Below are 24,405 nucleotides of genomic sequence, written 5' to 3' on the forward strand. Positions count from 1 at the left end.
CACCGCCTGCAGGAGAAAGGTTGGAGAAAAGATTCTCTGAGGAACCAATAATTGTTACAATGGCCCTTTCACTGGAATTAATTTGAGCAATATCTTAGTGCTCCTGTGGAAGCTCAATCTATAGCACTAATTTATTACATGGTGAACTGAAATCAATATGCTTATATATACATATAAAATTGGTTCCATACAGAAAAGACTACAGTGTAAAATTCTCTTCAGCAGGAGAGAATCTTAGCTGTGAATGGCTCAGCAAAGTGTCCCTGGTGTGTAGTGTGTTCAGATATGTGGACATAAGCCTGCTCTCATTCTCCTTTGTGTAGAATGCCCACATGCCCTTGAATCCCACCCTGACTCCTCAAGATTAGCTACTTGCATGTACCAAAGTTGACAAGCTAACTTCTAAGATATCTCTCCCCCTCCATCCTGTATCTCCCTCTCTCCCTCCCTCTCTCTGCCATGGCTGCAAGCAGAGCCTCTTCTTCAGTTACATCCTATTGCTCTGTTGGTCCTTGGAGGAGCTGTTCTCAGTATCACTCACACATTCCACAAAAGGTGCAAATGCCCTAGAATTAAGTTTTTCCGTTGACCCTTTTGTCTTTTTGGTTTAAAGAAAACAGCTCAGCTAATTCCAGAACCCTTCTCTCATTACTCAAACCACTGTTCTATGATTACTTCCTGTTTCCAGTGGGTCCACCCCTTCTGAGGATGGAAAAAAAAGTTCACCTAAGAGGCGGGAGAGTTTTACTCTTTAACTGTTTTGTGCCTTTCTTTGAAAACTACACAACAACCCCACTTTGTCCCTCTCCAAATAAGTACTATTTAATCATTCTTAAATCTATGCTTTCCCATCTTTAAAAATACATTGGTTTTACTAAAGATTATACAAATCAACTCACAAAGAACTTTGATATATATTTTTTAAATATCTCTATTTCTACAGGGAAAAAAATCCCCTAATATTCTTCAGTTCTATTGCTCAAAGTGCACTGAAAATAAGAGACAAGAGCTGGGTGATGTAGCTCAGTTGGCACAGTGTTTAGCTAGCATGTGTAAGATGAAGCTTTGATCCTTAGGCAGGAGAGGGAGGCTAAGGGAGAGGAAGGAGAAAAGGATGTAGGGTGGGAAGAGAGAGAGAGAGTGGAGAGTATGAAAAGTGGCATAAAGTTACCCTAAAAACAGAAGTTGGGTTTCTTAATGGGGAAAAAAAAAATCAAGGCCTTTCCTAACAACCCTGATGTATTTGGTTTTGCACTCTGCTAAAAGGCAGTGATGGAAGAATTAATCTATATTCAAGGTCTTTCCCCTCCTTCCCTCCCCTGAAGAAATCATGTTGTGAATAATTTAGTATAATTGCACCTCTAGAAATCAGAGAACTCCAGCATTCTTAGAGCTGCAGAGAGGAATAGTGGCAAGAAGAGCTGAACACATTGAGCATATGCCACAAGTTTCAGGTACAAGGACATTCCACGTAGGAATTTGTTTGTTTTTTTCAGAGCTAGTCACGACTTTTAAGCTGATCCTGTTCTAACTTTATTTTCAACCTGCAAAGTTGAGAAATTGAAATAGATTCTCCCCTAACAGTGTATGTAAGCACTGACTTAGGTCACCCAACAGGGGGCGCTCTAACCTGCCAGTTCTAACCTGACAGCTTTGTCTGGTGAGTCCTGCATAACCCAGACCCTCCTGTGGCTTTCCCTTATGGAAACACACTTAAGAGTTCCACATCAGAGAGAGCACGTCAGTGTTCTGGCTCTATGAGACTCACCAGTGCCGAACCTGCCCCTCCTTCCCTTTACCCCACCCAAGCTGACCTACAAGGGGAAACCTCCAGAGATAAGGAAAGGGTAGGACAGGTCCTTCCTGTCCTTCTTCCTGGTCCCCACATGGCCACCAGTGAAGAAGGCAGAAAGAGGAACTAGAGGCCAGCAGGGCAGACCCACAGGCCACAGAGGACAGGATGGGGGAGGGCAGCTGGCCAGCTTTCCCACCTCAGCTGGGACGGCCTGTGCCCTGAGCTTTCATTTCCACTCTCCGTTGCTAAGTTCTATACATAATGCAAAAGTAAATAGTTACACAGTGCAGTTTGGAATACACAAAAACACTTCACTCGGCCAAGAGGGAGGGGAAAAACAATCTCTCAAAGTTTCTCGTTTATTTTTAGATTTTGGTTGACCAAATGTATAACCCAAATGTCGAGGCTGAAAAATGCCGTTAGAAATAGAAGACCTGATACCAAGATCTCCAAGGCCCTCTCCGCTTATAAAGAATGTATCAGCCAAGTCCTCAAGTGTCTTAAATACCTCACAGTCGTTCTTTGAATAGCAGAGAGCATTCAAGGCACTGCTAGACATGAGTAATAGAAAACATCACCCCTTCTCATTAGGATCAAGGGTGGGGCAAGTGCAACACAAAATATTGATTGCCCTCAGGTCTTCATTCAATTAAACCACGCCAAAGCAGTGAGCAGAATCCTTGAAGCAACGGAAAAGGGTTTCATTCATTTTGTATTTCTCTCAGTCTCTATCATGGTGCCTTGGACAGAGCAGACACACCAAAAAATGTTTGAGAAAGAATGACAATAATAATTATTATTGGAGCCCTTACAAGCCTTCAGAAGCCTTTACAGGCCTTTAAAAGGGCTCAAAGCCTTTTGTTTCTAGGCAAACATTCTGTGGTTTTTCTAAACGGTGATCAAAGTAGCCAGCTCGAATAGAAATTTCAAAGGTAATGGTATCACTGAAAAGGGAATTCAGAGATCAGAACAGCATGAAATAATGCAAATAGGATGCTAATATAAATGTACTATAAAATGATAACCGTGGGCTCGGAAAGCAGGAATAACCTTTGCCAAATCATTGAGATTGGCTCCGCATCTCATGCTGTAAAATGAGATTCTATGTGTGGCTCTTCCTGGCAGGACAGCAGAGACGAGACAAAGGAGCAATCATCCCTGCAGATTCTTGGAACAACCTGGACCACTCAGGCCACAGCACCATGGAATGAAGCAGAGACCTGGTCTGTTCTCTACACAACCACCTAATTCCAACTAAACACAAAATCCCCCTGTGATCATCCAATTATAAAACTCCTGATTTACAGCTGAGGGGGAAAATACACAGATGGGAGATGCCACTTGCTCTGTAGAAATGGACGGGCCTTGTATAATGTGCTTTCAAAAAGCATCATTGAAAATAAAAAGACAATTGGCTAGTAACTTTAAAAAAGGAAAATAACATTTAAATCTTCCTCTCTTCCTTACTCTATACCAAAATAAATCATAGCTGGATTAATGAATGATTTTTTGAAGTAAAGATCTTTTGTAATCCTCAGACCACAGAATTGCAGATGTCTACCTCTGAAGGGCCGAGCGGGCTGTTGTGACAGCAGAAGAAATCACAGGGGAACATTTTCCCACTCAACAATGTCAAGCCATGACCAACAGGCTAGTGACACTCTAGGGAAATACTGTAGCAAATGTGCCAAAGATGTTTTATTGTATGGTATTGAAGATTTTTATGCCCATAATATATATTTCAAAAGAAAAACAGCTGAGTGCTGGTGGCTCACACCTGTAATCCCAGCTAACCAAGAGGCTAAGATCTGAGGACAGAGGCTCACAGTCAGCCCGTGCAGGAAAGGCCTTGAGACTCTTATCTCCAATTAACCACCAGAAAACCAGAAGTAGTGCTGTGGCTCAAAGTAATAGAGTGCTAGCCTTGAGCAAAAAGAGCTCAGATTAGTGCCCAGGCCCTGAGTGCAAGCCCCATAACCAACAAAAAGAAAAGGGAAGAGGAAAAACAAAGTAAGTTACAGAAAAATATCTTCACTACAACTCTGATTTTGATAATAAAACTAGCCCCTCTGGTTTTGATAACAAAACTAGCCCCACTTGTATCTTTAAATAAAACATACCATCCTCCCTCTGTATCTACGGAGTAATGGTTCCAAAAGCCCTGTGGATACCCAAGTTTGCAGATGCTCAAATTCCCTATATAAACCATGTGGTATTGGCACAGAACACACACGCTACCTCCCGCACACTTGATATCATCTCTAGACTGTGTATAGTACCTACTACAATGTAAAGACTACATAAATTGCTGTATTTAGGGAGTAATGACAAGCAAAAAGTCTGTGCATATTCAATACAGATGCAGTTTTACTTTCCAAATATTTCTGGTCCAAGTTTGGTTGAGTCTGTGGTTACTAACCTGTAGATATTGAAAATCAACCCTATTTGTCTGCACAAATAGACATAGAGACATACACAGCAGACCTTTAATGCTGGCTCCCTGCAAGAACTGGGAGTGGCATAAATCTAGAGTTTTGGTGCCCGTACTGTGGCTTGAACTCAGCACCTCACACTCTGCCTCAGCCTTTACACTCAAGGCTGGTGCTCTACCACTTGAGCTACACCTCAACTTCCAGTTTTTTGATGTTAATTGGAGATGTGACTCTCTCTGATTTGTCTACCCCCTCTGGCTTCCAGCCAAGATCCTTAGATCTTGGTCTCTTGAGAATCTAGGATTACAGACAGGAGCCATAGGCTCCCAGCTGACAGCTTTGTTTTTGTGTATCTGTATCCTGAATTGTCTCTGTTACTATCACAAGCTTGTATTACTTTTGTAGTATAAAAAGAAAGAATTTAAATTTTAACTGATGAAAAATATCTAGGGGCAAAGAACATTCAACTAAAAATTAGGGAAAGAATCATTGCAACTAGTGTATAATTTGAAAAAGAAATGTTTGGCCTCATTAGTAATCAAAGAAATACAAATAAAAGAAAATATTTAAGGTTACTAAGTTAGCAAAAATGTTCCACAGTGAAGACAGGCAAGGCACGAGATGAACACAGTGGCCCAGCATAATATGACCTAAACCATTTGGACAGCACATTGCAAAACTATGTCTTAATGTCTGAACCATCAGCTTACAAATATATCCTAGGGCCAGGCACTACTGGCTCATGCCTATAATCCTAACTACTCAAGATGCTGAGTTTTGAGGATTACAGTTCAAAGCCAACCTGGATAGGGAAGTCCAAGACTTTTATCTTCAGATAACCACCATAAAAGGTTTGGCTTTAGTGGTAGAATGCCATCCTTGAGCAAAAACGCTAAAGGACATGTCCCAGGTCCTTAGTTCAAGCCCCAGCATGAACACACACACACACACACACACACACACACACACACACACACACTCACATGCACGTGTGTACCCTAGGGTGGAAATAGATATTATTGTACACAAATAATACTGGTAAGAATTTTTTTAAGGTTTGACAAAATGACCAAAAATGGAAAGCAAACCGGAGTATATCCATTCAATAGATGCATAGCCAAAATTTTTTTTTAATTTATGGTATAAAATGTTTGGGATATGCAATTACTTGAAACCATAATTTTAAAATACATATAAACATGGCTATGTAACTAAGACATTTTTCAAGATAACATAATGAAAATAAATCCTCCTGGCTAACATGGGGCCATAAATTAATCCTCAGCGCCGTCTAAAGCACAGCCAATACTCAAATTGCTTTTGAATATCGAAATTATGGGTAATAGTTTTTATATTTCTTCTTGAACTCTGGGCCTAGGCCTCTCCCTGGCCTCCTTTTGCTCAAGGCTAGTGTTCCACCATTTGAGCCATAGTGCCACTTCCAGCTTTTTCTGTGATTCATTGCAGACAAGAGTTTCACAGACTTGGGCTGGGATGTAGCTCAGTGGCAAAGCGCTTGCCTAGCAAGTGCAACGTCCTGGGTTCGATCCCCAGTACCAAAAAAGAAAAGACAAAAAAATACAGTTAAAAAAAAAAAAAGAGTTTCACAGACTTTCCTGACTGGGCTGCTTTAGAACCATGATCCTCAGATCTCAGCCTCCTGAGTAGCTAGGATTATAGGTGTGAACCACCAGTGCCTAGCTTCTTTCTTCTTTTCTATATTTTGTAAATTATATATATATATGTATTTATATTTGTATATTATATATATGTGTGTGCATATTCACATATGTACATTCATAATCATGGGACAACAGGACAGTGCATGGAGAGCCCAAAGGCTAGGAAACATGTTCTTCAAATGTCTTCCTGTTGCTTTCCTTAGAAAGCAGTGAGACTTTTGATCCTCACTATGTGTCTTTAGGGAATGATGGTCATTTCTTCCAAAGGATGAGGCCATGGAAACTCATCCCAGCCTCCCACAAGCCACAGAGCAATATCCATCAAGGACCTTATACTCTAACCATTCCATCAGAACTTTGAGATTAGGTATCTAAAAAGACGTGTGTGTGTGTGTGTGTGTGTGTGTGTGTGTCTGTGTGTGTCTGTGTGTGTCTGTGTGTCTGTGTGTCTGTGTGTCTGTGTCTGTGTGTGTGTGTGCTTCCTCCTTTGTCTGTCCTCAAGAGTATCAAGATAAACTCTAGGGAAGCAATCTGTTCTTCAAAAACTAGAATAGCTATGCAAAAGAGTAGGAGCAAAATGAGCCCCCACCACCCAGTTGTAAATACAACACTTGTAAATACAACACATTAAAGCCCATCTCTCCTCCCAAACTTTCCACACAACACAGTCAAATTAATCATCTCAGATCCCTGTCCATAGCACTTCACATGCCGTCCTGCCTTACCTCTTACCTTTCAAGCACACACAATAATTAAATAAGCATTCCATCCTTTCTATAGACGAGTAATAGATGGTTACATTTGATCAAAGAACATTACATGCATAGATGGACACATTACAATGAAATTCCTTAATACAATTAATATATATTAATTAAAATAAATTATGTTTAACACTATAGAAACATATCATATAAATACCTACATTTTATTTTTAAAATCCTTACATAAAGTTGATAGAATATCCTAAGTCAGGTGCTGGTAGCTTACAACTATAATCCCATTTAACCAGGAGGCTGGGAACTAAGAATCATGGTTTGAACCAGTCTGGGCAGAAAAGTCTGTGAGGCTCTTACCTCCAATGACTCACCAAAAAGCCAGAAATAGAGACATGGCCCAGGTATAAAGTGCCAGCCTTGAGCAAAAAAGTTAAGGGAGAAAGTGAGGTTATGAGTTCAAAGCCTAATACTGACAACCCCCTCCAAAAGAATACACTAAGTATAAACTCTAGCTGCCTTCGAACAACTGATTTATGCATGATAACTCTACAGTTATGCTTCTAAAAGTATAGGGACAGATTCTGTTTTAGTTTTCTGTACCCTTTGTCTCATATATAAGCTTATTGGATCTGTGGAAGGGAAAGGGAATCACAGAAATGGCAGGACAAAGGATGAACTAAAATGCAACAAAGATACTCACCAGACACTGTGTTGGAAATGAACGTCCAACTTGGGGGACAGGAGAGGAGTGGGAAGTTGTCAGTAGGAGAAAATGAGGGAGGGGATAATAGTGTTTAAAAAGAAATGTACTCATATTAGTCCACCGGTGATCCTGGGTGTTGTGGTGCTGTGCGTGCCTCATAAGTCTGAGACTTTTACACTTGGACTCTTGCATTGTTTATTCCCACCTATTTTCTATCATATGCTAATATTTTGATATACTGTGTCCTCAGATTAAATTGTATACAATTCAAAAAAGAAATGTACTCATTACCTTACTTAGTTAACTCTAACCCCCTTGCTTATCACCTTCACAATAAATTAATAAACAACACAATAATAAGTAAGTATAGGGGCAGACTAGAGATGTTTAATTTCCATACTATTATATGGTAGATACCCTTGGGTATATAAATATATAAATATAATATTCATAATATTTATTATATATAAAAATAATGTATATATAAATGTGTATATTTATATATTTATTTGTATATAAATATATATAAATATACCCAAGGGTATGTACCATAGAAAGGAATTCTTTGAAATGTTTATAAAAACAAAAATGTATTAGCCAGGAAAATTCTAATCCCTTTAATTTACCTCTTCAGTAAGCCTAACTATTTGTGATAACTTATATAAGATTATTTTCTAAAATTACTTTCTAAAAGGTATGAGGCCCCTGTCCCTTCCATATTAAATAGCAGCAACATGTCTTCTATATGTGAGCCAGTGCACTGTGAATCCATGGAGCCACACATACACACACAGCCCCAGAAGTCAGGCACTGTTACTGTTCACCTTGTGCAGATACAGGGGGTCTCTTAGCCACTAAGTGCCACAACTGAGACTAGAAACCAGGTGTATCCAGCTACATGGGGAACATGTTTGATTGTCTACAGAACTACGGGCCACACCACCTCCACATTCAGTTTGTCTTATTCCAAAAAGATTCATTACTAAGCATGATCTGGACAGCCTGTGAGAAAATAACTGTTAAACCTGGCAATGGTAGCTCTTGCCTGTAATCCTAGCTAGTAAGGAAGCTGGGATCTCAGGGTTGTTTTAAAGCCAGTCTGGTCAGAAGGCTGGGAGACTCTTTTTTCCAATTAGCCAGCAAAAATCAGAAGTGGGGTATGACTCAAGTTGTACAGTGTTAGCTTTGAGCAAAAAAACTGAGGGACAGCACCCGGGCCCTGAGTTCAAGCCCCAGTACTGGCACAAAAAATAAATTAATTCGGGCTGGGAAGGTGGCTCAGTGGTAGAGCGCTTGCCTTGCATGCATGAGGCCCTGGGTTCGATTCCTCAGCACCACATAAGCAAAAAGAAAAAAGCCGGAAGTGGTGCTGTGGCTCCAGTGGTAGAGCGCTAGCCTTGAGCTGAAGAGCTGAGGGACAGCGCCCAGGTCCAGAGTTCAGGCCCCACAACCGGACCCAAAAACAAACAAACAAAAAAATTTTAATTAATTAAATTAAACCTACTAGCCATTAACAAAATGAACATCAATATACATTTAACCATTCTGCATAAGATACATAATTACTATATTCATTTTCAAAATTAAACAACCCTCAAATTAGAACTACAGGAAGGAAGCTATGTATGGTCTTCAGATAATAGAAACAAATTAACTACTCTAGTGGAGAAAATAAAAAGTATAGAAGAACCTAAAAATAGTTTCCAATTTATCTCTGCTTTAATAATAGCAGATTAGCATACATTCTCTTGAAAATGTCACCCAGGCAACCAGAAAAACAAAGATGTTTGAGGGGGGCAGGGGAATATATATGTAAATCTATTTTTGACATCTTTTGAACAAAAGTGCTCAGAACTATAAGAAAAGCCTTTATTAGAAGACTCTGTAAGAAAAGAAGAAAGTTTGTTAATAGGTACTAAGTAGCCTTGAGTAGCACAATAAATTATAAAATGTGACTCTAGCTCTACAGGAGACTCTAGCCCACTGCCTCAGAATTGAGTCAGTGTCTATGAGGAGTACAAAGAGGTTCAATGGGTCAGTATCTATGAGGAGTACAAAGAGGGTTCAATGGGTCAGTATCTATGAGGAGTACAAAGAGGGTTCAATGGATTTTTTCTGCCTTTTCCTGTGTTTTTCAAATGTCATGTTTTTATCTCATAAACCAAATATAGACTAATACAAAAAAGACAAGCAAATTTTAAAACCATATTGGAAAACTACCGTATAAGTCCCTCTTAATTAAGATGGCTATATATCCATTTTTCCAGCCCCCAACAGTCCCTGTTTTCAGTGCCCCTTCATTCTCAAAAGTGCCCATGTGTGACATTTGTCACAATAGACTCATTGTGGAATCAGCCCAGGTGCACAAGGACTAATGAAAGGATAAAGAAAATGTGGTATACATACACAATGGAGTATTATTCAGCCAGAAGAAGAATGGTTATTTGTAAAGCAGTAGATGGAACTGGAGATCATCAGGTTGATGCGGGCAAGCTCAAAAGCCAAATATCACATTTTTGCTCATATGCAGCATCTAGACCTAAAAAAATGATAACAACAGCAATAATAATAGGGAATGAGAATAAAAGCAATCTGGGGAGTGAATATTGAAATAAGGAGGAAGAAAAGAGAGGGTAGTAGAAGGTGAAGAGGTTCAAATTAGATAGATAGATAGATAGATAGATAGATAGATAGATAGATAGATAGATAGATAGATAGCATAAGGAACCCCATCATATACTATTTGAAAAATGGGGGGAAGAGACAGGAGAATTATCAGGTATAATAGAGAGGATGAACCTGATCAGAACACATTGTATATGAAAATAGCACAATGAGCCAGGTGCCGGTGGCTCACACCTATAATCCTAGCTACTCAGGAAGCTGAGACCTTAGGGTCACAGTTCCAAGACAGCTGGGGCAGGAAAGTTCATGAGACTCTTATCTCCAAGTACCCACCAGAAAACTGGAAGTGGTGCTGTGGCTCAAAGTGGTAAAGTGCCATCCTTGAGCAGAAAAGCTCAGGGACAGTACCCAGGCCCTGAGTTCAAGCCCCATGACTGACAAAAAGAAAAGAAAGAAAATAACACAATGAAACTCCTCAGTATAAGTAAGACATGATAATGAAAAAAGAACTGAAAAAGAAAAAAAAAAGTGTTCTTTTATAGCCAGAAATCACACTCTTGTCATCCCATGGGATTATGCTGTGGGAAGTACTGGGAAAATTATGGTCTGAGGCTGACCAAGACAAACAGAGCTATCTGAAAAACAACTAAATCATGAAAGGGCTGTGGGCACGGTTCAGTGATAGAACATCTGCTTAGGGAGAATGAGGCCCTGAGTTCACACTCCACTATTGACACACACTAAAAAAGTGGTGTAGTACAGATGAGATATTGTATATAATCACGTTAGTCAAGCAATATTTCTTGATTATGATTAGGTCAAGAAATTAGATCAGTACAGCCAAGCACGAGGTCATGCTCTTGAAGATAGTGAGACCTTCCTCTCTCTTTGCTTCCTGAGCACCATAGACCCAAAAGCAATGAAGCCAACCACTCACTAAAACCTCCAAAACTGTGAGCCAAAATTGATCTTTCTTCTTTGTAAATTGATTAGTCCAGATACTTTGTTACAGTCTCACAAAGCGGAATCTAATGGCATAACCCATCTAGAAGCCAATCTATCAGAGTTTCTTGTTATCACATCCATCACCTTCCCTTTCTCCCTTGTAAACAGCTCAGTGTGTTATCAAACCCTGGCACAGAGTCACTGAGTTGATTATGGCTCAATCAGGAACCTACAGAGGCTGTTCCTTAGTCCTATTGAGGACTCCTAGAGAAGTAATTAGAAGAAAGCAATGAAGGGTTTAGCGTGAAGAATGGTGCAAGACTCAAAGGCTACCCATAGCAAGAAACCATGACCAGGCTTGGGCCTGAAGATACTAGGGGAGGAAATGGCTGATGGGACTTGAAGAGCAAAGCTGTGTGGAAGGAACAGATGGCAAGAGCTGTGGTTTCTGATCACAGCCACAACCAACACAGCAGGCAACCCAAAGGAGGGAGGAGAGAAACAGATACCCTCCCTCGCTCTTTTTCCACCCTCCACCTCCAGCTGGATGCACTATTAGCCAAATTATCCTTCAGAGTTGGGAATAAGGATGATCCCTGATACCAGTGAATAGAGAGTGTCTCTTAGGGCCCACAGTCCAGTGGAAAAGAAGCTGTTGGAGGGGCTGGGGTAGGGTGGGGCCATAAGAAGCCACCAGCCCACTTGCTGCACTCACCCCATGTGGAGGACCTGCACTCTCGCAGAAGCAGAGCAAGCTGGCCTTGTGACTCTGAGAGATGAGAAGGTGGCGTGGGGAACACAAGGATGCCATCTGTAGCATTTCTGTGAGGCCGGGCCAGCTGCACAGACGAGCCCCCTGAGCCCTCACAGAGCCCCACGCGCAGAGAACTCTGTTCTGGCCTGACTGCTCTGCCGTCGCCATGTTGGAACTCTTCATATTTTCTTAACAAAGTGTTTCGTGTCTTCATTTATTTTTTTCTCCATGTACTACAAATCACATTGTTGGTCCTCTGGGAGACCAAACCCTTTTCCTCAACTGGTGAGACTGAATTCTGTTTAGTATCACAGTATTCCAGATGCACTTCTTCAAAGTAAAATGATCCCAATGTAACATTAACCAGAGTAATCATGACACAAGAGACTATGGAAAATGAAAAGCTACCGGGGCATTTTTACCCTTTCTATTCTCTTTCCTTTCTGTCATTTGAAGTGAAACTGCAAAGTGGATGAGAAACCAAACAGCCCTGCCCCCTACAGACAAACCAGCCTTAATTAGAACTGCTTCTTCAGAGCACAGACTGAATGGGTTTGAGCTCTTCCCCAGTTAACACCATCAATGCAGAGAGCCATCAGAATAATTCATGCCCTGGACTCTCCCGCTATACTGTATCCCATTTGCTGAACTACACTCATCAAATGAGCCAGGGAACAGGCAGAGTTCCCCTGTACCTCACTGGCATTCTGAGAGCACACAGATCCCAAGTCGATACTCAGCACTCAAACTTCTTGGGCAAAAGGCTAACCGAGGTGCCACCAACATCAGTAAATAGTCTTCTAGAACCAGTGCTTTCTAAAAGCCTAGAAATGTGCCATTACTCCTTCTGCATCCTCTTCCTGGAATACTCCATCCTCAGCCTTCCTCTGAGTAAGTAGATTTGTAAGTGCATTTGGCAAGGCCCCAGAAAAAAAAATAATAAGACACGATCTAGCAAAGCTACACACAGCAAACTTTCAGACACGGTAAAAAGCAATTCATCCTTCACAGCCTTTTTCATTCCTTTCACATTATTTTATTATTTATGTAGGCTTTATTTATTTATTTATTTATGTGCCAGTACCTGGGATTGAACTTAGAACCTGGGCACTGTCCCTGAGCTTTTTTTGCTCAAGGCTAGCACTCTACTGCCTGAGCAACAGCTCCATTTCTGGCTTCTTGGTGGTCAATTGGGGATGAGATCCCTGGACTTTCCTTCCTGGACCGTGTTTGAACTTCAATCCTCAGTAGCTAGGATTATAGGCATGAAACACCAGCACCCAGCATCACTCCTTCTTTAGAAATAAAGAAGAGTAAATTTTAAATATTTGTTTTATTATTTATTATTGCTTTATTATTATTTAAAGTTAAAAGACAATTTCAAAAGGTCAAAACAAAAGCACTTATGAAATCTCTACTGTGTCCAGGAAACTAGAATCCATGGGATGAATAAAATCTACAGGCATCAAAATGGAAGCAGAACTGGAAGTGTGGCTCAAGTGGTAGAGTATGTGTTTAGCAAGTACGAGACCCTGAGCTCAAATCCCAGTATCACCAAAAGAAAATCACCAAGAGAATCAAGAGTTTTAGGGAACACTCCTGAGTTCCCCCCACATACACATACACCAAATGTCCAAGTTCCAAGCTCTGGAGTCAGAGAATGTGTCCTTACTTACAAAAAGAGTCTGCGGATGTAAGTAAGTTAGGGATTGTGAAATAAGATAGTCATGGATATGTAAGTAGGCCTTAAATTCAGTGACAGTGTCCCTAGAAAATATATAGAGGAGAGCTGGACAGAGAAATGGAGGAGGTGGTTCCATCATAGAGTAGAAGTTGAAACAATACAGTCTTGACACCAAGAATTCTGGAAGCCATTGGGAGCTAAGAGACAAGAATCTAAATGAGGGAAGTTCATACTTGAAGCCCCAGCTTGAGAGTGTGAGACAGGAAGATCGCTGAGTCTGAAAGCTCAAGACCAGCCTGAGCAATATAGAGTTCCTGTAGACAGACAGTAGGTAGATAGATAGATAGATAGATAGATAGATAGATAGATAGATAGATAGATAGATAGATAGATAGATAGATAGATAGATGGAAGGAGGGAGAGAAGGAGGAAGAGAGATTTCTCCCATAGATAGATAGATAGATAGATAGATAGATAGATAGATAGATAGATAGATAGATAGATAGATAGATAGATAGATAGATGGAAGGAGGGAGAGAAAGAGGAAGAGAGATTTCTCCCCCAGAGCTTCTAGAGAAAGTAGGTCCCTGCCAACTCCTCTGCTTGGACATGGAGCCTTCGGAATCATGACAGAAGAGCTTCCTGCTGGATCAAACACCTCGTTTGTGACAGTTACTTACAGAGGCCACCGGAAACAAACGCAAGCCCTCAGCCTCATCTCTCACTCGTGGTGTCGAGCTTCACAAGCGCTGGGAATGGAAACTATGAGTTCTAAAGCAGCACACTCTGTGTGCACTGAAGGTGGCGGCTTGCTCTAGCCCAGAAGACAGGTGACATGTACTTGTTTCTCTGAGCACTGGGGAAGCACTAGCTACAGAAGAGGGTGGTGCTGTCAGGACTGGGAAGAAGGGCTGCGGGGACTACCTCACCTGCCTGCCTGCAAGATCCCTGCATGTCACAGTTTGAGAAGAGCTGCTTCCCCAGCTGTGGGCACAGCTCTAGCCCTCAGCCCTCTCCACTCAACCTGCTCCCAGAGCAGTTCCAGAAACTGCATCTGCATCACCCTGTCAGGGCACCCTGGAACTACCACGAAGGTCACTGGGCCTGCCTCTGGTGCTCACTAACCTTTCTTCCGGTTACCCAGTTCTGAATATTCATGGGCTTCCTACAGGACCCTACAGACTAAATCCTTCAGAAGGTTTGCCAGGAATAATTGAATTAACTCTTAGACCTCCTTCAGGCATGTGGTCTCATAGTTCTTATTAATGACTCCAACTTGTCTAAGGAATCCCCTCCCCCAAGGTCACTACCATGCAGGGTGGGGCTAAACATAACACCCAGGCATAGAAATATAGAGAAAACGATCTGGCTCTCTTTCATATGAAGAATTTAAAAGTTAGACTTCTCAGCTTCTGTCCTCCTCCCCTCTATCCCTCTGAGGTCACAATCACCCTGATCTTGCTGTTGTCACATGCGTGACAAACACTGAGTACCTTCCCACTGCACCCGGCCCCCCTCAGGATGAAGTTGATTCCCTACACTATCCCCCACAATTTGACTCCAACATAGTTTATTTATTTACTTACTTTTGTTTAGGTGGTACTGAGGAATCAAACCCAGGGTCTCATGCATGCTAGGCAAGCACTCTACCACTAAGCCAACATTTCCAGCCCCATTTTCAAGAATGTATTCAAGCTGGGCACCAGTGGCTCACGCCTATAATCCTAGCTACTTAGGAGGCTGAGACCCGAAGATAGCAGTTCAAAGCTAGCCCAGGCATTAAAGTTCGTGAGACTCTCATCTCCAATTATCCACCAAAAAACTGGAAGTGGTGCTGTGGCTCACAGTGGTAGGGCACTAGTCTGAAAAACCTCAGGGACAGCACTCAGGCTCTGAGTTCAAACTCCATGACAAAAAAAGAATGGATTCAATCCTGCTACATTATTACCAAAAGTGTTCATAAAGTCTAGAAAATCTTTGATGGAATCTTTAGGGTCTTAAGCATGGAATCCTATCATCTAAAAATAGAGATAATTTGACTTCTTCTCCAATTTGGAGCTATTTCTTTCTCTTGTCTTATTGTGAAATTAAAAAAAAAGTTGCTGGGCACTGGTGGCTCATTCCTACAATCCTAACTATTCCAAAGGCTATTATCTGAGGATTGTAGTTCAAAGCCAGCCCAGGGAAGAAAGTCTGGAGACTTTTATCACCAATTAACCACCAAAAAGCCAGAGGTAGAGCTATGGTAGAGCACTGGCCTTGAGCACAAAGGCCCAAGGACAGAGCCCAGGCACTAAGTTCAAGTCCCAGGACTCTCTCTCTCTTTCTCTCTCTCTCTCTCTCTCTCTCTCTCTCTCTCTCTCACACACACACACACACACACACACACACACACACACACACACACACACACACACACACACACAAGGACAGAGCCCAGGCACTAAGTTCAAGCCCCAGGACTCTCTCTCTCTCTCTCTCTCTCTCTCTCTCACACACACACACACACACACACACACACACACACACACACACACACACACACACATACACAAGGACAGAGCCCAGGCACTAAGTTCAAGCCCCAGGACACTCTCTCTCTCTCTCTCTCTCTCTCTCTCTCTCTCTCTCTCTCTCTCTCTCTCTCACACACACACACACACACACACACACACACAAGCATGGGGAAGTGAATATGCTGTTTCATTGTTAATTTGAGATGAAATAATTTCAGTTTTTCCCATTTAGTATGATGCTGGCTATAGGTTTGTCATATACAGCTTTTATTGTGTTGAGGTATACTCCTTCTGTTCCTAGCTTCTTCAGAGCTTTAATCATCAAAGAATGCTGAATTCTATTAGATGGGCTTTCTGAATCAATTGGGATGATCGTGTGATTTCTGTCTCTGATTCTGTTCATGTTAGATTGACTTATATATGTTTAGCCAATCTTGTATTCCCAGAATGAAGCCAACGTAATCATGGTGTATGATCTTTTTAATATGTTATTGAATTTCAATTGTGGGACTTTATCAAAAATTTTTGCTTCTATGTTCTTCAAAGAGATTGGCCTATAATTATCTCTTTTTTTCTTGTGTTTTGAGCATAATAATGCAGCCCCTTATACTATTAATGTACTCTAAATAAAAAATAAATTTAAAAAGAATTATTGAACACATCCCATTCATGAGGATAGTTATTATTTTTTTAAAAAGGAGAAGAAAATAACAAACGATGATTAGGAAGAAGAAAAATTCTACCCCTTGTGCATTGCTGATGGATATGTAAATTGGTACCACTGTGGAAAACAGTAGGGCAGTTACTCAAAAAATTACACACCATATGGTCCAGATATTTCCCTTGTGAGTATAAACCTAAACAAACTGAAAGTAGGAATTTGAACATACACGTGTTCATAGTGGCAGTATGCACAACAACCAAAAGGTGAAAGCAATCCAAGCGTTCACCAACACATGAAATAACAAAATAACGCTTTGCACATCAGTGGAATATTATTTAATCTTCAAAAAACAAAGTCTGACACAGATGAACCTTGAGGATATCATGTCTAGTAAAAAATAATCCGGTCACAAAAAGACAAATATATGATTCTATTCTCTTTTTTTTTTTCTTTTTTCTTTTGTCAGTCATGGGGCCTGAACTCTAGGCTTGGGTGCTGTCCCTCAGCTCTTCAGCTCAAGGCTGGTGCTCTACCATTTGAGCCTCAGCCCCACTTCCAGCTCGTGCTGAGGAATCGAACCCAGGGCCTCATGCATGCAACGCATGCCACCTTTCCAGCCCCTCTATAAGGTTCTTAGACTAGCCTGATTAACAGACAGAAAGTAAACGTTGGTTGCCAGGAGAGGGGAATGAGAAGCTATTGTTTAATGGGTTTAAAGTTTCAATGTGAGAAGAAGAAAAAGATCTGGAGAGAGATGGTGGTGATGGTTGTGTAATGACATGAATATACTTAATGAAACATTTAATAGTCTATTTGCATGTATGAAAAAAGAATAATGGAATCTTTTGTAATTGTTTTAAGAAGGGGAGGGTGCTACTTAAAGTAAAAGAGCAGGCAGAGTTTGATCAGGACACATTGTATGTTTGTGGGGAAATGTCACAATGAAACTCCTCTTGTATAATTAATGGATGCTAATTTTTAAAAATCTGAACACTTGAAATCAATTAAATGGTAAATTTTATACTACGTATTTAACATTTTTAGAAAATGTATTGAAGAAACATCCATTCCTTATCTACCTGGGCCTGTCAACAAGATGGAAGGCCATTGTTCCCATGACAGGGACTCAGCTCCTGCACCTCCTCCTCCCCCTCATTTGCTCCTTAGCTTAATTAAAGATGGAGGACTGCACTGTACGCATCTGGAGAACTTAACCCAATGCTAAACGTAAAGAAACTTCCCCCAAAAAAATGGCTGAATGAATAAAACTCTATCCAATGTTCTGTCTCATTTCAATTTTTGAAGCTACTGAGCTGTGAAACTCGCTCTCAGTATTCTGTTCTCAGATAATTCTACTAAGTGCATAAATTGTGGGTTTCAAATCAGAGTGCTTTGGTTTCCTAGTCACGTGACCTTGGCCAAGTGATTGGGTGCTCCTTGCCCTGTTTGCCTTCTCTGTGAAGAGGGAATGCTCACAGAATGAGAGTGAACATCTGTTGTTTTGCAATCAAGGGCTCATCTCATGGTGATGGTATCATAATTTTCTGGTCCTACTTCTTAGCCTATGACCAAGCCCAAGCATGGTAACCTATGACCCCTGCCACAGGGAAGAGACCCAGATCTGAGCAATGCCAAACAACAATGTTAAGGAGTCATCCCCAGCAATGTAGGCATTCAGACTCCTTCTTTGGCTGGATTTAAAGCCCAGTTACATGAGGTCTGCAGCTCTACCAGCCCTCCTACAATGAGATGAGGACTCAAAATTCCCAGTCCAAGACAGCAAACCAAGAACAGAGACGGAGAGCTCAGGGCTCACCAACAACCCTGAATCAAGAAATGCCTGAAGTGTCTTCTCTGGACTGAAGAATTGTCAGAGCAAAAAGAATACTCTTTCTTTTTTAGTTTGGGTTTGGGGATCTTTGGCACAACAGAACTACACTCTAATTAAGATAGTATCTCTTGAAAAAGTGCAAAGATTAAATCAAGTCCCACATCAAACATTCTTAAAACACTCAGTAAACAGCAGCTGCTGCTGTTTTCTGTGGAGGTTGTTTATCACTGTGGTGAAAAGTCCTGCTTTCTTATAAGGACTACTTCAACCCTAGTGCTTTGTCCCTGACTTCTGTCTTCACTGGCCTCCCATTTGTCTCTAGGATGGGAATGGTGAGCACTAAATCTGCCCATCATCACTCTGTAAGCCCATTCCCTCACAGACATCACTAATTGGCCACAGCATGATCTCCTGCTGAGTCTGAAGTGCTGGCCTGGATTCTTCCTGGACTCAGTTTTTCAGGCAGCCACTGCTAATCAATCAGAGATGACATGCAAAATGAAATCCATTCATCTCACTCCAGTCTAGGGGTTGCCAAAGTTAAAAAAAAAAAAAAAGATAGGGTTTTAGGCATGGTCTCTGTCTCATTCTTCTTTGTATTTTTTTTTGCCCATAATCCTTTTTTTAAATGTAAAATGGAGTCTTTGTTCTCAGCTGTACAACCTCCTCCCTCCCCACCGACCCTGAGACCAGCCTTCTGGGCTACAGCAGAGAACCCAACCTGTCCCCCCTCATCTTCCTCTCCAGGCTCCTGGGAGAGCAGATGAGAGTTTTGGAATTGCTGCCTAAGTCTGAGAAGCACTTTCAGGACACATCAAATTGCCTAAAAAGTGACCCAGTAGCCTTGAGGACAGGGAGTTTCCTGTTCTCATCAGACCAACCCTAGACAAGATAAAAACACACACTCTGAGTGAAGCTATAAGCCAAGGAAGAGTTCTAAGACCCAGGCACATCATGACCTTTCCTTACAGAACCAAGATTAAAAGTTCAAATCACTATAGTTCTGCATTGAAAATCTGCCCCCTCAGGATTAGAAGAATGAATGCCTCTGCAGTCGTTCTTCTGACCAATCCTGATTGCTTAGTGCTTCCAAAGTTTTTTAATTGTAGCGAAATCTACATAGAATGAGTCATTGCGTTCCCCTTTTTATTATTCTCCCTGTTGATTCTGGCCTGAGCGAAGGGACCCAACTTGGCTTTCACTTATTCATTCAACAAACACATGTATGTCCGCCTACAGAGCAACAAGATAGGATCAGCAGGGTAACATGAGGCATGAAGCAGGGGTAACTCCGCTGGGGAGAAAGGACACCCAGTCTGTGCAAGGCACTGTCACACAACTGGACAGGAAAGGATACCCGGGAGTTGACAGGCAGAGAGGGTGAGATGACAAATTCTGGGACTCGGTGGTTTGAGCAGAGCCTACCCTTGGGGAGGCCTGGAAAACGAGGCCGGATAGAAAGTCAGGGCGGGAATCAAGAAATTCTTGGAGTCTGAACTCTATTCTGAAAGCCTCGGAAAACCTCTGAAGAAGATTTACCAAAATGACTGGCTTCGCTTTGTCATTTTCAGAACGAAGGTCCACCGTTGGGAGAATGAACTAGAACAAAGTGGCCCTGATTGGAAGCAAGAAGCCCAGCTTGAAGGCAATCGGAGCCATTCATGCCGGAAGCGATGAGGGTAAGACCCAAATCAGCCATCAGAAGCAACAAAACTCAGAGCTCACGTGCGCAGCCTTCACAGCAGTGACAAGGCGTGAGGCTCAGTGCTGCTGGGGACCAACGCATCCAGTCTCCGAAGGAAACCACCTCCCCCCCCCCACCCGCCCCCGCCCCTGGGTAACAAGATCAGCAAACAGAAGAGGCTAAGCAAGAAGCCCACAGCAGGCAGAAATGCTCACCTTCGCTAGGGCAGCACGGATGCAAACGGGGTTCCTCCTGGCCCCTGATTTTAGGGGACGGAGCACTGAGTCTCCCTTTCTACAGCCTTCCCCCCGGGTCTGCTTGTGCCCTACACACACACCACCCCACCTCCCGTGCAGCCCAGCATCTCTGCCTGGGGCCCCTCCCACTTGGAGGTGGAGGGGAAACCGTCCCAAGCCTGGCTAGCACCGTGCGGGAGCCGCTGCCCGCCGGGCTGTGCACGCGGTGATCTGCACTGCGAGAACTTTGCGCAGCCCGTGGATCGCTTCTCACCGAGGGGACGACCTTTGAGCCCCACTTCTGAATTTCACACCTCCCTCCCCAGGCCCACGGGAGAGATCTCGCATGCACCTTCACCCGGAGATGGCGGGCCGGGACCGAGGCCCGCGCAGAAGGCCCTGGCTCAGGACGGGCCCACCCGCGGGAAGGCGGGGGGGACCCTCCGGGAGCCCCAGGGCCCTCTCTCCTCCCTGCACGAAAGTTACAGCAAGCATGTGCAAGAAACTTGTGCACTACTTCCTGCGGACCGGGAGACCTCCTGCCCCTCCCCGGCTGACACAACCCACGTTACACATCCTGCTTCCCGGGAACTAAAAATAAACCGGTCGGCACTGGAAAACACTCACACACTTCTCCCCAGCACGCCCTGCCGCGTCCCCGACACCGACATTTCAGGTCCGGGGTGCAAAATACAGACCGATGCCCCGGCCAAGTTCATCCAGCGCCCTCGGCCGCCCAGCCCCCCGGCCCCCACCCCGGGGCCTCTCCGCAGCCGGGGATGGAGACCAGGGTACCCCTCCTCCCCGGCAAGGATCCCCAAGCCCCCCTCCCCACCCCACCCCACTCCCCGCCACCGAGCTCGCGGACGCCCCCTGCCGGCCCCGCGCGCCCCGGCGGTCCCTCCGCCAAGTTGCGAGCCGCTGTCCTGGGGGGCGAGGAAGACCGGGTGCTTTTGTTTGGCTTTCCGGGCGAGGCGCTACCAGGAGGATGGGAATCTGATCAGGTGCACGGCACCTGGGCGCCCCGGACCCCGCCATCCTCGTTCCCACCCCTGCGCCCGCCGCGCACCCCGCTCCCGCCCCAGCACGCTGGTCCCCACCGCAGCCTGCCCCCCCTGGACCCCCCTCCAGGCCCGCCCCGCAGCCCCGGCTCGGCTCGGGCCAGCGGGGCGTGGAGGGGAGGCGCGGCGACTCGCGACTCACCGGCGGGGCCGCTCCCGGCGTCTGTGTCTCCGAGGGCTGGCGCAGGGCGGCGGTGGTGGCGGCTCCTTCCCTCCGCCCGCCTCCCCCTGGACGGCTCACCCGCCGCGGCCCCCGCCCCAGCCCCGCTCCCGACCCCTCCCCACCCCGCACGCCGGCGGCCGCTCCCCTCCCAGCGACCCAGCCCAGGCTAGGAGAGGGCAGGTGCGGCCGCAGCCCCCACCGCGTCCGGGCGCCGGCTCCAGACCTAGCCCCTCGTGCTTAGCCTGGCCAGCCCGTCTCCCAGGCTTTTAGCCAAGCCACACGGGCACTTTCCAAGGGGTGTCGCGTGTGCAGGTCGGTGTGGAAGGAAGGAGGGTCAGATTCAACCTAAGGTTGAACCTAAGGTCTTTCAACCTTCAACTGGGGCGGGGGGGGGGGGGTCGCAGAGACCGTTTCCAAAGTCTCCCCAGTGCCTCGCTGGCATCCCTCAGGCCTTCAGAGAGGAGGGGGCTATGGGGGGGACGAGGGGGGGAGGTCACTACCCTGAGCTTGTGAGAACCATCAGGAACGGCTTGACACAAAATCCAAGAGCCAGATTACAGGCTCAGGCCTGTAATCCTAGCTACACAGGAGTCTGAGATCTGAGAGGATCACAGTTCAAAGACAACGCGGGTAGGAAAGGCCAAAAGACTCTTATCAACAGTTGGGCACCAAAGAGCCAGAAATGGAGCTGTGGCTTAAGTGGTAGAGCACTATCTTTGAGTTAAAAAAAATAAAAGCTCGGGATAACACCAGCTCGGGTAACACCCAAACCCTTAGTTCAAGCCTAGGACCAACACACACACACACACACACACAAAATCTTAGGGCCCCCCCTTTTCCCACACACATCCAGTGCAGAATGTCACCAAACTTTCCATCTCAACTACAGATAATGAGAAGCAAATGTCTTGTCAGTTCAGCCAGCCAATATTTATTGAGTGTCTGCTGGCTGCTAGCCATATTCCCGTCTAGCTGGGCTGGCCACTCATGACCTCTCAAAAAGCCACTGTAACTTCTTGTGCTTGTCAACCCCCAGTGACATTTCCAGAGGTTGTTGAGACCAAAGAGGTCTCAACAGAGCTCATCTTCCTCAATTTAAAAATTAAAAAAAAAAGGTTCCTGGCTAAAAACAGCAAAGCTGTAAAGGTACGGTGACCTGCCCATGTTTGTTGTAATGATTGCAAAGTCTTTTCATATGACTGGTGATAGAAATAAATGACAGCTGCATTGAGATCCAAGCAGTCGCCAAGGCTAATTTGAACATCAAGTGAAAGGTGTGTCTAAGTAAAACCATCTTTCTATACTTCTGCTAGTTGCTTTCAATTGAAAAGCAAAACCTTCTGACCTGACATTAAACTATTATCAGATACTAAACCCTTTACCTAAGTTCCAGTACCAGCCTGGCCTAGCAATTTGCCTGCCTGAACACACAGTGGAATCACATGGGCAATTAGATTATATGCACACACACACACACACACACACACACACACACACACACACACACACACACACGCCCTGAATTCTTCCTGTACCCCTAGAGGTTCTGACCTGACTGCTCAAGGGTGTGGCTTTCATTAAATACTTTTCACCTGGGCCTTTAGAGGTTCTGATTAGCCACCAGGACTAGTAATTACCATTGTATTAGCCAATCATCAAGCAGAACATGAGCCACAAACTCCAGAACAAGGTCATTTTGATGCTAGGAAAAGACCTCAGCTGGTATTACAAATTCAAATATCCCTAGGTTAAAAAAAAAAATAGATGGGGGGAAGGGGGGAGGCTGGGAAGGGACGTGAAGGGTAAACAAAAGGAGGAGGCTGCAATGCTTGGTAAGAAATGTACGCATTATCCTGCCCATGTAATTGTAACCCCTCTGTACAGTATGTTCACAAATAAAATAAAATAAAATAAAATAAAATAAAAAATAGATGACAAATACCTGAGGTGGGTTTATAGTCGAAGGCCAACTGCAAAACTAGTACTGTCCTTTGAGTATGTTCCCCAAAAGTTTGGGTGTTAGAACCTCTCTTCCTCAATGTGTCAGTGTTGAGAGGTGTTTGGATCATTCTGGCTGGGGATGGAGCACTCATGAATGGAGTACTGCATTTCATCAGTGAGTGAGTTCTTGCTCTCTGAGCTTCAATAATTCACTGTCCGCATTGTTATACAGCCATGTAATCCTCAGATTTCATCTCTTTCTCAAGCACTGCTTGCCCTTCCGTTTTTATTTTTGTTTTTTGTTTTTCACTTTTCATTGTCAGCACATGGCTTCCAGAACTGTCATCCAAAATAAACCTCTTTTCTTTATAAACTACTCAGTCTCAGGTATGCTGTTATGGCAACAGAAAACAAACTAATTCAGCACCATGGCTGTAAAGAGGGCTGCCTCATTTTTCCATGTGGGAAATGTGGGTCTGGTATAGCCATCAAATTCTATTTTTTTTCTTTCAATTTTATTTTTGTTTGGCTTCTCTGAAAAAGAAGCCAGAAATCCACACATTTAATGTAAACTCTTCTAATTTTAAAATGGTACACATGCTGTCTGTATGTGCCAAGAAAGAAGAGTTTGTAGGCCACAAAATGTCCCCCAGTCATAGCTCAGGATCTGTGGTTTAGATAGACTTGGGGGTGGAGGCAGAAGGAAGGAGAATGTGCTGATGGTGAGGATTCCTCTGGGAGCGATCATGGAAAACTCACTTTATCTGCTGGGTTCCTTTTAAAAAATATATTGTAAGGGTGATGTACAGAGGGGTTACAGGTGCATAAGTAAGGTAATAATTTCTCCCACTTTTCCTCCCCCATTCCCTTCCCCCCAAGCAGTAAATTTCATCTCCAACATAGTGTCATGTGAGAATCGCTGTTACATGGGTTCATCCTTTGTCCTTTGTCTCACCATTTTGTCATTCCT

At 43.7% G+C, this 24,405-nt stretch overlaps 2 protein-coding genes across 10 annotated transcripts in view; one reads left to right on the forward strand and one right to left on the reverse strand.

Moving 5' to 3' along the window:
- Window positions 1-21,542, reverse strand: part of Ncald (neurocalcin delta) — a 373,688-nt gene extending 352,146 nt beyond the window's left edge. For 5 of the 9 annotated variants that reach the window (XM_069991164.1, XM_069991157.1, XM_069991161.1 and 2 more), the window contains exon 1: window positions 21,474-21,542. The gene's annotated coding sequence lies outside the window, so the exon portion shown is untranslated. Of the gene's footprint in view, window positions 1-9,737; window positions 9,871-20,249; window positions 20,338-21,473 lie in introns of those variants that run through there. The other 4 variants (XM_069991165.1, XM_069991160.1, XM_069991159.1 and 1 more) reach the window with 1 other exon arrangement.
- The window catches only part of LOC138806157 (basic salivary proline-rich protein 2-like), a 37,189-nt gene extending 15,425 nt beyond the window's left edge, over window positions 1-21,764 (forward strand). Inside the window, exon 2 of the mRNA XM_069991708.1 lies at window positions 20,335-21,764. Within this exon, the coding sequence (XP_069847809.1) occupies window positions 20,335-21,764 (1,430 nt within the window). The remainder of the gene's footprint in view (window positions 1-20,334) is intronic.
- The last annotated feature ends 2,641 nt before the right edge of the window (window positions 21,765-24,405 follow it).

The sequence above is a fragment of the Dipodomys merriami genome, unplaced genomic scaffold (assembly GCF_024711535.1).
Source record: "Dipodomys merriami isolate MVZ:Mamm:240054 unplaced genomic scaffold, mDipMer1.0.p SCAF_4, whole genome shotgun sequence".
Lineage (NCBI taxonomy): Eukaryota > Metazoa > Chordata > Mammalia > Rodentia > Heteromyidae > Dipodomys > Dipodomys merriami.